At 37.2% G+C, this 13,896-nt stretch overlaps 1 protein-coding gene across 1 annotated transcript; it reads left to right on the forward strand.

Moving 5' to 3' along the window:
- Nucleotides 1-8,170: 8,170 nt before the first annotated feature.
- LOC137170310 (L-rhamnose-binding lectin ELEL-1-like) lies at nt 8,171-13,402 on the forward strand. Its single transcript, XM_067573576.1, has 6 exons — nt 8,171-9,248; nt 10,575-10,610; nt 10,916-10,966; nt 11,249-11,390; nt 11,534-11,685; nt 13,090-13,402. The coding sequence occupies exons 1-6, from the start codon at nt 9,218-9,220 to the stop codon at nt 13,116-13,118; spliced, it is 441 nt and encodes a 146-aa protein (XP_067429677.1). The 5' UTR covers nt 8,171-9,217; the 3' UTR covers nt 13,119-13,402.
- Nucleotides 13,403-13,896: the final 494 nt, after the last annotated feature.

Below are 13,896 nucleotides of genomic sequence, written 5' to 3' on the forward strand. Positions count from 1 at the left end.
AGTAAGCAGCTCTCTTGGCTGCTGTAGTAACTGAATGTATCCAGATGTTAATATTTACCATTAAACCAAAGACATGAAGAACATTTATAATCCATGTTTCTTGATTTCAACATATGTAAGATAACAAACAATTGAATTTGAATTGAATTTCTCTTTGGTTGGCAAAATATCAAGTTTCCACACAGTAACTTTAATTTTACAGTCAAACAGCAGATCAAAGGTCTGATTCATTGGAGTGTGACTGTGTGTTGCTGCCAAGTTTGGGTGGATCATCATCTGAAGGGAAAACTCAAGATTTACCTGCATGTTAGTTTTCATATTAATTTGACCACTATTACTTTTTACTACATTTTCTGATTCTCATTAGGATCAGACCTTTAGCCAGTTTACATTATTTCCAACCATTTTTCTATGCCTGCAGTCACTTCCTTCCTTTTCTTCTACTTGAAACTAGCTGCTAATTTATACTATATAACAATCACCAGTCAACTTTTTTCTTTTGTTTAAATTATACTATTGTTAATGCAAAGTAGAATAAAAAATGTGTTAAAAATGTGTTTCAATTTCATTGCTCAAATTATGTAAAAATGATACAACAGTCAACACTACTGACAGTTGTCCCCTTCACTCAGACATCAACATGAACTCTTCATAAACCTGATTGGACAAACCAACCACATGTTGTTACTGTCTTACAAAATGACCCTTATATCCATTATAAAAACTACAATTATGAGAATAAAGAAAATAATGATCAGACTAACAGATACAGTGTAAAACAGTTTGATTCAATAGTTCTGCACCTAAATGTTCAGTTTTTGTTGAGATGACTCCTTTACTTGTTTGTGTGTTGACTTCATTTCTATAACTGAACTTTATGGTTGTGGTCAGTTATCAGAAACACAGATTACATTACAGTTCTGTCTCATAGGACAAAGACACAAACTACAGAGCAAGAAATGACAAAAAATTTTAATCATCACTTCAAGTTTTACATGTTCAACTTTTCATTTTACAGACTTGAATCACTTTACAGCGTACGTGAATTTCTAGTTTTTCTTCTCCCTGTATTTCTTTTTTTAAAATGGTATATTTACATTATCATTGTTATCTGAGAACAACTGATCATAACTGTCACAGTGACTCCAACAGCTGAAAACTATCTGCTGTAAAAAGCACAATGACGACGTACAACTGGTGACAACAGCAACAAGTTCAGGTAGGTGAAGCATTTCCAGCAGGTGCTTGAAGAGGACATATATATACGTACATAGTTAGTTTGACAAGTAAAATTTGATCCATTTCTGACTTTGCGTCAACCATGTTTATTCTGTGTCTCCTGATTTGTTTATATTTATGTGCTTTTTTATTTGACCAATTTAGTGTTTTTTTTTATTCTACATTTTGGATCCACTGTATAAAACCAAAGGCTTTGTGGCTTCTACTTACTCATCACATCTGTTTTATTCTGTTATTTGTTTTAATGCTGTTCATATAAGTCCAAAATACACATTTAAATTATATTAAATCCAGTAAGTCAGTGTAAACAGACAACAGGCTTGTTAATGAAGGCACAGCTGGGAGGTCTGATTCATTGAAAGTCACTTTGTGAATGACTTGATTTCTCCTTTTACTTTGGCGCCATCTGGTGGTACTTTTAGCTCGAGGAATAGTTTAATGATTATTTTGTTTTTTACTGAACAGTGACTGTTGATTGATTGTAAATGTTATTAAAGCTTAATATGTAAAATAATTTGAATGTTTATTTCTTGCCACAAAATAATTCTGTTTTCAGGTGCAGAAAGCTCAACAGTGAAAACTTCAAACAGGGATAATAATCAACATGGAAAGTTTTAGTTTTACAGCTGTGGATCACATTCCTGTTGACTGTTGCAGTGAGATGCTGTTGAGGTTTCATGAGTTCAAGCATCATGTGAAGATCTACAGCTGAAAAAAGAGCAAAGTAATTATTCAGTGTAAAAATATACTAGTGTTGTTTGCTGACTGTCCAGTAAGAGTGAGCAGAATTTCCATCAACTAATAAATATATTCTACCCTGGCCTGTTTATACCTTTTCTCATGAGAATAGAATGCAAGAAGCGATGCAATCCTCTTTTTTCTTTCTGTTCCCAAAGTTTAGTACTGTAAAAATAGCAATTCAAGACTGTGAACACCTGCTGGTGCTGAAGTGAGGCTGTAAGAAATCAGTGACTCAAGCTGAAAAACTAACCCATGACTGAATTCCAACCCTGGTTTATGTTAAATCATCAGATTTCTTCTAATTTCTGGTATCATCACACTGGTAGCATACTGAACTGGATAATGGAGTCATATACCAGTTGAAGTGCTTGTGTGGCACTGACATACTGACATACAGCATGTACTTTTATGTTCATGAAGAGGTCAAGAGACCAATGTTAAACTTCAGTACTCAAATGATTGTAATTACTTGATGAACTCTGTTAACATCAAATATCTACAGCAGTGGAGTAAGTCAACGTCTCCTCCCAATATAGTACAGTCCTACCTTGACCTGACGTCTGGATGGTGGGTCTCCTGGTCAAGTTTAGAAGTTTTCCACACACCCCTGCCAATATATCACCTCACCTTCTCCTCGACCACCCTGAATCGGTAACATTGGGTCTCACAGCCAGTTTGTACCAAGGTTCATACATCTGGACACAATACAGCAGACTGGCTATCAAGGTAAAAATAAACGACAATATACCTGTTTACAACAGAGTTGATCTCTCACAGCCAGCTTCTTTCATTATTTATTAGGATCCCCATTAGCACCAGTATAAGCATTGGCTATTCTTCCTGGGGTCCACCACACATACAGTTATACACACTTACACACACATTATAACCACATAAACTTAACAAACAAACCAGCTCATCTCATTTAAATAACAATTAAGTTCATACAAAAGAGAAGCAAATTTGTCATTCTTTCAACAGGACATTAAGCCAAACACAAATTATAAAATCAATCACAATTCCTCAATAACTCATAGAAAACTTGATTTATTATTTTTCTCCTTCATACAAATAAATTGTCATATTATATATATATTTATATTTATATATTTATCCATCATGTGCTTCCACACATTTAATTTCAAGAAGAAGAGTACAATAATACATTAGGCTCATTCCCTGCCTGGGACTGATTTCTACTTTCACTCAGTTTTACATTTTATTTCTTACACAAGTTTTCCCTGGTTTACACACACACACACACACACACACACACACACACACACACACACACACACACACACACACACACACACAATTCGGTTATGAGCTTCTATGGTACTGAGTCCTAAAAATACTAAAGAAGAGAGAGAGAAAGAAAGAGCAAATTACTAATTAACATAAAGGCTACCACGTGTGTTCAGATTACAGCAGGGCATCATGGATGTATTAAAAGAGCTCTTATACTACATCCATGCATGTGCCAACGGCTTTTTGGGGTGCATCACTCAAGTTCGCAGGGGTTCCACAAGATGGCACTGGTGGCACAAAATGGACACCTGACAAGAACAAACCAAACCCCAGAGTTATTAATAAATATTACAGCATAAAGAAGAGAGAGTAGTTGATAGCATAACAGCAGAATACAGTGAAACATGAAAATAACAATGTTAAAGTAACTTCCTCATCCACACATAGAGCAGCAGCAGCAGCAGTAGGCTAATCCTTGATTTAAGTTGAGTGTGGGAAGAGATTTACCAATGATATATTTGTTTTTTGCATGTGAAATGATGACCATGGTTATTGCCTTGCAATGGGTAGAGGACTTCAGGCCAGAGAGAGCAGTAATTGCATCAGATTTGTATGCAGCATTAATGAGTGTAAAATTTTGCAACTCCAGGTGTAGTGAGGATATATTGTCTGAAAAAATATAATCATTATTCAGAATTCACCAAATGTGATTGTCTGTTTGTTTTGTGTGGGTCTTTGCTCATGTTGGAATTGATGGGAAGGAGAAGACTGATAAAATAGAAAAAAAGGGCTTTGAAGAGAGGGACTCATCACATTCATGTAGATATTAGTAAGTTAGAAGCTAAAGTGGTGATTAAGGGACAAAAGGAGGTGGCAGAATGGATGGAACAAAGAGAGTAAAGGAAGATATATTTTTAAAAATTAACCATTAGTTGGAAGTGCAGAGGGCGAAATAGGAGAGAGTTATAACAAGATTAAGGAATGGTCATACTGGTTCTCTCTACGAGATAGGAAACTATAATAATGGAAAGTGTGAATATTGGGGAGAGGACAGAAACAGTGGACCATGTTTTATTGTATTGCCAGCAGTATGTTTCAGAGCAAGAGTTTTTAAAGAATGCACTAACAAAGATTGGAGAGAAAAATATCTAATTAAAGCTGCAAGCAGCGATGGACGGGCCCGCGCACCTCCACACATGTCAGGCCGCAACGCAATCGAAGGGCCTCTGTCACGGGCATGTAGATGTCTTCAGACAGCTGTTTTCAGACAGTGCAAGAGGGAGAGATAAACATCACTTCCTTTGTCCACTATTTTGCCTGCTGCTGAGGCTGCTTCGCTGAAATTTCCTAGGGGGCGCTATTCAGCCAGTTTGCATCACTGATGGAATATTGTCATGAGGTAGTATTCAGGCCAGGAGACTTGTCAAACATGTAGGCTAAAGTTTGGTAAAGACTGGAGCATTTACAATAAAGTTATAACAACTACCTCTGTCATGGCAAAATATCAAATCTCAACAGTGTGGGAATTTCCCGCCGATCCCGTGTTTAATTGAGTGGTTGTTCAGTCACCTGTTGATGTTGCATGATTAACGTTAGTGTGCAGGAGGTCTGGCTGCTTGCTTCTGACAGTTTCTTTAGTTCGTTTTTAAGCTGAACTGTATATTGAGTAATAAGCTTAAAGTAACTAGGATAACAAGTGTTAACTAGTGGTGTAACTGATTGTAGTTGATCCATGATCCGTACGGATCGCCCCCCACGGTTCAGCAGGCATATGAACTGCGGATTAATTTCAAAATTTAATGTCTCATTTAAGACAAAGTTGAGAGACTGCTGTAAGTACAAGTCATGGACAGACAGCGTGTCGCTAACAGGGATTTTGAAGGGTAACGATCAAACCAGCATCTAACGGGTCTGAAGTGACATCTGTAAGTATGTTTACCTGCTGTTTAATGTGCTGCAGCTGAGCAGCTAATTAGCATCTAGCTGCTAACTGATGTTAGCGGTGAATGTTTGTTTGGTGGCTCGTTCAACAAGCTGCAGGACAAGACGTGTGTTCATGTTTCTAAGTTATCATCAAGTTTTGATGATGTGGACAGAGGCTATTTAATTTACTGCCATGTTCAAAAGAGGAAGGTTTCATGCCTCATATTCATGCCTCTGTTCCTGTATCACATTATAAGCTTTGGGGTACTTTACATATTTCTGTATACTAAGAAAATACACAGGAAACACGTGTAAATCATGTGATATCTTGTCTGTTTTTGATGAGAACATAAATCTGTTGTCACAATAGAACAATACTGTAAATTTGAATTTCACTTTGTTGGTAAAATCAAACATCTGAACCAGTCCATGGCTAAAATGAGCTCTTCTTTGTTTAGAAACAATATGTATATGCTAAATGTCTTTAAAGAAGCAGCCTTTACACCACTCAGGGGTTTTTGTTTTTAAAAGCAAATTGTTTTATTGGCATATAAAATTCTTTTTTTTATGGGGGGGGGGCGACAGTGATATAGTTTGATGCGGTATGTTGGTTTTCCTCCCGTCCTCCCCAATTTTTGAGTCAGCAGCCATCACTGGTGTGGGGGTTGAATGCAGCTCATTTCTGTAGGATACAGCAGAAAGGCCTATATACATACAATACATTATATACAAACTTTGTATGAAGTTTGGTGTTACTATCATTTATTTTACAATAATTATAGGTCTTATATGTATAATTCAGTAGTGGGGATGACCTATGACGGGAAGGGAAAAAATGGAGTGAGGATGACAGTTTAGTGATAAAGTGCTGCAGAAAAATACCATCAAAACTAAAATTTGTAGCTCTGTACTGCAGTTTTTCCTTTATTAGGGCCTGAGCACCTAGTGGTTCACTCACACTCTCCATTCAAATATATGAGTATTTTTCTGTGTCCAGCTGCAGTTACTTATTGTCTCTACACAACTGACAGTACACATGTCAATCAAACTTTGACCAGGTCATGTGGGTCAAAAGTCTTTACTTTTCTAAAAATAGACTTGATGAAAATTAGGAAATTGATTTGTTTTACACACAAACTCATCAAGAGTTTTCAATTTACTAATTGAAATTCAAGTGAATGGACCCAAAACTTGCATGATTTTGATGACACAGGTGTGAGCAAGACAGACATGTCTCACCCTGCAGAAAATTCTCATCCTCGCACTGTTGAGATTTGATGTTTCGCCATGACAGAGGAAGTTGCTATAACTTTATTGTAAATGCTTCAGTCTGCACCAAACTTCTCCAGGCCTGAACATGTCTACGTGACAATATTCCATCAGTGATGCAAACTGGCTGAATAGCGCCCCCTACGAAATTTCAGCGAAGCAGCCCCAATAGCAGGCAAAATAGTGGACAAAGGAAGTGATGTTTATCTCCTTCTTGCACTGTATGAAAACAGCCGGGTCTGAAGACATCTACATGCCCGTAACAGAAGCCCTTCGACTGCGCTGCAGCCCGATGTGTGCGGAGGCGCGAGGGCCCGTTTTAATGCTGCTTACAGCTTTAATTAATTCTCTTATTATACCAGGTTAGAACAGTGGAATCAGAGGAGGCTGAAGGAAAGTTGTGGTTTCCTCAGATAGGGAAGTATAACAAGGTCATACTTACATCAAAATGTTTTTTAAATTGCCTCCAGATCTGCTTGACTGACAAACAATAAGATTTAACCACCTATCTGAAATCCTGCAGCACTCAGTTCAATCTGACTGGAGTGTGTGTGTGTGTGTGTGTGTGTGTGTGTGTCTGTGTATATATGTGTGTGTGTGTGTGTGTGTGTGTGTGTGTGTGTGTGTGTGTGTGTGTTTAAATATACTGTTTTTATATGTATCTGTAACAAAAAAAATGTAAATGATTACTACTAAGTGAACACAGGAACGACCACATAAACAGGCAGGAACAATATTTATCTGAATAACGAATTAACACCATGAGTAACACAAATATTAAAACACAAAATACATACAATACAATAAAAAACAGACAAACTCGCGTGTCAAATCTTAATTTTCATCAACTCGAGTCAGTCTCTGTTCTTGAGTCTTAACTCAACATCATCAAAGCCAAAACAAGTTAAAATGTGAAATGTTTAGGAAGCTGCTGTCATTTCTGTAAGATCATAGTGACGTTGGCGTCCTGTTGCTGAGTTATGACCTGCTGCAGTGGACTCTGGTATTTATGAGTCTCAGGCGGCCATCTGGACTCCTTCAACAAGCTGCTGATGCATGTTGGGACATTTTCTGAGTTTTTGGTGTCTTTGGGGGTCCTGTGTAGTCTACAGTGGAGGATTTTTAACAATATTAATCTGTCAACATTTTATTTCATAATAGAGAAAAAACAATACATTTTTTGTTTTTGGCTTCTTCAAAAAATGAAACTCAGTAACTTTGTTGTGTTAAAATTTTCTCCCATCACACTTTAAAGCTCATCAGTGAACTTTGCTGGGTTTGAAAGGAGGTTTTCTGTTGGTTTACACATTTCAGCACTTTGAGAAACATCATTTTGATCTGCTGTTTACACTCTGGTCACAAACTCTGGTCATTTTGATGCAGTTGTTTGGTGTGATTTCGTATTGTTGTGCATTTCTAATATTTTGCCCTACGTATGTAAATGAGGTGGACAAAATATTAAAAACACTTTAAGTAAAACAGTCCCACCTTTAAAAGTTATTAACATGTGAAGAAGACCAGCAGATTTAACCTGATCAATGTGGCTCATGCTGGATAAAAGAAGACGCCTCTCAGGACACTTTTCATTATTTTTTCACATTTTCTATTCCAGCTAGTCAAAATTTTATCTATTAATCAAGAAAATAATCAAAAGTTTACTTGACAATGAAAATAATTGTGATTTGGGTTCCAGTGTTTCCCTGTTGAGCTGCAGGTGGAAGTATAGTAACAAAAAGAGGAACTTTGACACTAAAAAGACTGTAACGTTGAAAGATATCTACTTGATTTGACTCATTTGGAAGCTTCATATTAGCTTCAGATAAACTTTTAAATACATTTTTGCACAGAAGGAGGACTGTGGATTTTGTCCTCCATCACTTCCATTGTAAGGTCATTATGAAGGGATCTTCTAATGGTCAGTATGAACAGGAGGAATGATTACAGCAAGAAAAACAGGTTTCACTGTTCATTTGGGCTCCTGACTGTTAACTTGAAAAATTGTGAACCCGTCTTTTAGGAGCAGTTAATGTTTTTAATGAATATTAAAGATAAACAACAACAATCTGTACAGCAGCAAACATCTCATCCACACTCGTCACTATTTTTCTGCTTCTGGTAAAAGAAGACGACCAACTCATTCTGAATCCCGCCTGCTAAACTCTGATTGGCTCGTTGTTTTTCCATCTGAGGACAGCCGTCATAGATCAGCAGACCTGTCTGAACTGTTGAAAAATTAGATGATAGATGTGGACGGAGAGTCAGGTTACTGTGAGAACTTTACATCATCAATAGTTAGTTAAGATTTGAGGAATAAGGGTTCAGTATTTGTGTGCTGTAAAGAAAAATCGCTGTCTGTTTTTAAGCTAATTGTCACAAAGATTAAAGTCCCCGTATAGACCAGGTCTGTGTAGTATAGACAGAGCTATAGGGCCTTCAAAACATGCACATTTTGTAAATTTGGGCCTGTTAGCTAACACAGTTTCCACCCTGGTTAACAGATCCAGATGTTTTTTCTTTCAAGCTCTGAGCGTCTTAATGAGAAATATGGAGAGAATGAGGAGCAGCTGGGATGTAAAGTGTTAAAGGTCCTGAAACCTGTGGATTTATAGATCTCTCCTGCTGCTTTTTACATGCTCATCACATCTGGGGCAGGAGGCCCCCGCGTGCCTGCGGCGGCGGCGGGACAGGCGTCTGCATGTCTGCCGTCAGGACGGCCACATAAATACCTGGACGTCCAGATGCTGCTTTCACTGTCAGACTGTCTGCAGGTGGAGACAGAAGAGGAGACACCAACATGGTCCCACTGAGGCTGGTCGCCTTCGGCTGTGAGTATCCTCTCTGCTCTACAGCTTGTTTGTTATTTACTCTTTCTGGTGATATCTGCAACTTGTGTCCCAAATGCATCCAACAGTATGAATTATACTGACTGTTCTTTGAGTTTGTTGTGTATTCATACATGAAATATTACTATTAAATAACTGTATCTGTTATGGAAAGCTTAACTTTGTCTCCAAAAGCACAGTTAAAGATAAATGAATTGACTTGTTGTCTAAATTGACTGCAATGGACCTCTGGGCTCAAGGATTAAACCAACAGATCAGAGCGGAGCATAACAGGGAGGAAAAGAAGATGAAAAAAATACAAGACGAACAAAATGTTAAATATTGAAATGTTAAAGACACCATGTGTGACACTGTAGGACCTGTTTGTGTTGTTGAAATTAGTCTTTAAATAAGTGATCAGATATTTGGAGTGACATTAGTGTGAAGATAACTTGGTCCATGTAGCAGTAAAAGTCCACATACAGAAAACATCATATGCATTTATATATTAATTTGCTTTATTAATCTCGATTTGCAGTTGAGTTCAGCTTTTATATGGTTTGTGTTGATTCTGGGACCTGTTGGTGGTTTATGTTCTTTTTCTTCTATATTGACTACATCCTTGTTCTCAAGAGTTTTTTTAAATTTATATAACATTTTATTCTCATATTTATTACCCTGTTTTCAGGAGTTTTTTTATGTATATAATGTTATAATGTATATAGTTTGCTTCTCTCTGCAGTAGATCCTACTAACTCTCCTCATATATAAATATAAATATAAGCATGCAGATTAAAATCCCTGCAGATCTTCTGATTTTAGTTTTTTTTTTAAACTCAGTGTTTAGTATTTGAATGTTTGTCTCCTCTGGTTCTGAATGTGTTTATAATGCTGTTGACATTCTTACGGAGCTTTATGGTTGAAACTGTGTTTCATCTGCTGATGATAAAGTGTTCATTAGTTCTGCAAAAGTTTAAGGTATCAAAGCTTTATGAAATTTCACAAAAAATTCTCTCTGATTAACAACACAAGATTTTTGTTTTGATACATTAATATTTTCTACAGTATCTAGTTTTCATCTTTTACTATCTGATGTTTTTTGAGTGAAGATATTTAACATCTGTGATGTATTTTCATGCCAGGAGTCAGATTTCATTCACAAATGCGGAAATGTTTGACTGTTTATTACAAACTGGTTATTATTATTATTGGTTACTTTTTATTTGGTTCCTTTCTGGTTTAGTTTAAATATTAGACCAAGTGGATCTTTTTACTGCAGTGTTAAAATGATAAAAGTTGTAACTCAGACGACTTTGTGTTGTGTTTCAGTGCTGGCTGCGGCTTGGTATTTCACTCGCTCTGCAGGTAAGTTTAGCTAAACTTGAAGAAGATCAGCTCATGTCAATAAAAGTCTTTCTTTCTAAAACTGATAAACAAGATACGTTAAATTAAATTATCAGTAAATTCTGATAATCGTAGTGTGGAGGAAACACTGGAGGAGAGTAAACTGGAAGATAGTTAAAACTCATGTTCTAAACTAAAACGTTCATTTAACAATCTCTTTGTTTTAGCCTTCATCGATATGATGATGATGATGATGATGATGATGATGATGATGATGATGATGATGATGTCACTGCTTGCAGTCTGACCTGTGTGTGTTTCAACAGAGGGAGAGGTCATCTACGCCTGTCACAATGACACTGCTGAGATGTCGTGTGGTAAGAAAACACAGAAACACATTTATCTTATTATTATTATTATTATTATTATTATTATTATGAGGTAACTGATAACTGATGTGCATTTTGCTGCCAGTACTAATCTACTTTTATTTAAGTCAGAACTTTGATTCATAATTAATTATTTTTTCATTGTATTGCTGTTTTTACTTAAGTAAAAGTTTTTTTCCACTGCTTGACTTCATTCATTTCTGTTTCCACGTTATTGTTAAAAAAAAGTTGAAGAATGAAAGCTGTGACTCGTCTCGTCTCCTCCTGCAGAGGTCGGCAGTAAGATAAAGCTGGAACACATCCTGTATAAGGTCGGCGTGGGGACGAGGTGCGGGGAGGGAAAAGCCCAACCTGACGACGGACCCGACAACTACTGCTCCTTCCCCTGGGCTGAGATGGTGGTGGAGGATCTGTAAGGAAACCTCCCCGTCATCTTTAAACATGAATATATCAGATAGAAGAAGTCCAGCTGACAGACTCACAGATTATCACTTCATAAAGTAACTGTTGGCAAACTGTTCACACCTCCATCGTGATCTGTGTGTGTGTCTGCAGCTGTGGTAACAGGAGGTCCTGTCTGGTCCCCGTCACTGAGCGGGTGTTTGGTGAATATCCCTGTAAGGAGCAGACCAGATACCTGGAGGTGTCCTACACCTGCGCCAAACCACCTCCCCCACCTCCTCCTCCACCTCCACCCAAACCTGACTGTACGTACACACACACACACACACACACACACACACACACACATACATTAATGTCAGGATTATCATGAGGATTCAGTTAAATGTTCAGTTTTTCTTCTGATCTGTCTTTAAAAGCTTCTTTCAGACCTGCAGCTCTTTACGTTAATCTGATGGTAATTAAACATGTTGATCTCATGTCTGAAGAAGCACGTGAGTCACTTTTTTCTGTAACACTGTGAACTTGTCACAAGTCTGAACAGAAGCAGCACAACTCTGCTTCTTGTTTCACCTTCTAACATCTCTGCAATAACTTTTACATCTCTGTCATCATCACACATGCACAAATTTGGATAAAATGAACTAGGACACTGAAAAAGTCAACTTGAAGGTTTCAAGGAGATCAGTCTCCTCGTATCACATCAGTCCACATGAACTAGTTTTCCCATCGCAGTGTGACTTACAACCACAGCAATAATCAGACCAGCTCTATATTTTCATTTTAAATCAGAACAGAGCGGACTCATCAGGAGGCGGGCCTGTTAGAGACAGAGGCTGAACTGAGGGGCTGCATAAAGGACCAGTATACGATAAATAAGGACATTTTAACTGTAAATCATGCAAAGATATTCCAGTGAAGCCAAAGAATATAAATATAGAGCTGGAAATATGCAGAATATGCGTCCTTTAATGTTTTCTTTCATATTACAGCTGAACAAGATACTGACGCTACAGAAACATTTCACTGAAATACAATCAGATTAAAGTTTATTTAATCAGTTTCCAGCTGAACAGCTTTACTTTCAGAGAACAGAACCTGAATCTGAGGCTCTCTGTGATGGTTTGTTGTCATATTTTATATAGTGTTTTGTAGTATTTAGTATAATATCTGTACAGAGGAGCGTCAGTGTGGATCAGACAGCTTCTCTTCAACTCCAGTAACTAAATACTGAAGTTCAGCTGCAGTTGTTCAACCAGCAGCAGCAACTGAGAGTCTGATTCACCTGCGAAATGTCACTGAAAGAGAAACATCTCAGTCTGGATGACTTGCTGTTATGTTGGGATTATGTCTGTATGGTCTGTTCATGAGACCAGTAGAACTCCTGCTGTTTTTACTGGTAATGAATCCAGTAGAAGAAGCTCCTGCATGTGGAAACCATAAAGCTTTGAGTGAACATGTCAAACCTTCAGTGACGAGCACATCCTGCTCACGACACACATTCAAAAACTCACCCTGGTTACTCTACAAAAGTTTTTATTTTGCTCCATCTAGTGGCGAATATCAGAACTGTCATATTTCCACATCAGATCAAATCATTTCAAAACCTGTTTTTTGGTTTGTATTGTCTTTGTTTTTGTTTTTGTTGTTGTTGTTTATGTTTCTCCTGAAGATGAAGATCCTGACACTCATCTGTTGTTTCTCTGCAGGTGAAGACAAACCAGCTGTTGAAGCCTGATGTTCAACATTCAGCTTTTAAAACTTTATTGTTCATGACTGTTGACAGAACAGCATGAAGACACGTGACCTGCAGCTCTGACGTCACAACGATCAGACGAGTTTGTTTACCGTCTGACAAACCAGAAGGATCTGAAGATACATCAACTTTATAAAAACTCATGTTTGTGTGTTTCAGAAGTGTTTGGATTCATGTAAATGAGTCAAACTGAGAAATATTTGAGATTATTTAGTCAAGAAACTGTCTTGACTGATTTTAAGACAATAAAATAAGATTTACTCCCAGTTGTCTTTGTTTATTTCTCAATATTTTGAAAATGATTGACTGCATCTTGATTGTTTTGTAGGAAGAGAAGCTCAAGACAGAAATGATTTTAATAATGTTTACAAGTGAGTATTGATCAGAAATAAACAGATGTATTGATTTCACAGCAGATTGCAGCTTTAGTAAATTGAATTAAACTATTGGGAAATATAAACATACATCATATGAACATCATTGAAAACAAGATACATTTGTCTTTTTATTTCATCCTTATCAGCATCACCAACACGACAAACATTCAGCTTTTACACAAGAAGTGTGAACAAATCTACAGGACTTGTAATGTATTCACGTTTACTGGCGCTCAGTTGCAGTGTGAAGATAAATCCATCAGAGGGCGCCATGATGTTTCTAACCACACTGAACAGAGCTGGTTCTGACTCTGTGTCCAGTTAGAGATGATAAATGACCAGTGGCTGTATGTCAATCAACATTTAATCAAACTAAAAGTATC

This window comes from Thunnus thynnus, chromosome 2 (assembly GCF_963924715.1).
Source record: "Thunnus thynnus chromosome 2, fThuThy2.1, whole genome shotgun sequence".
Taxonomy (NCBI): domain Eukaryota; kingdom Metazoa; phylum Chordata; class Actinopteri; order Scombriformes; family Scombridae; genus Thunnus; species Thunnus thynnus.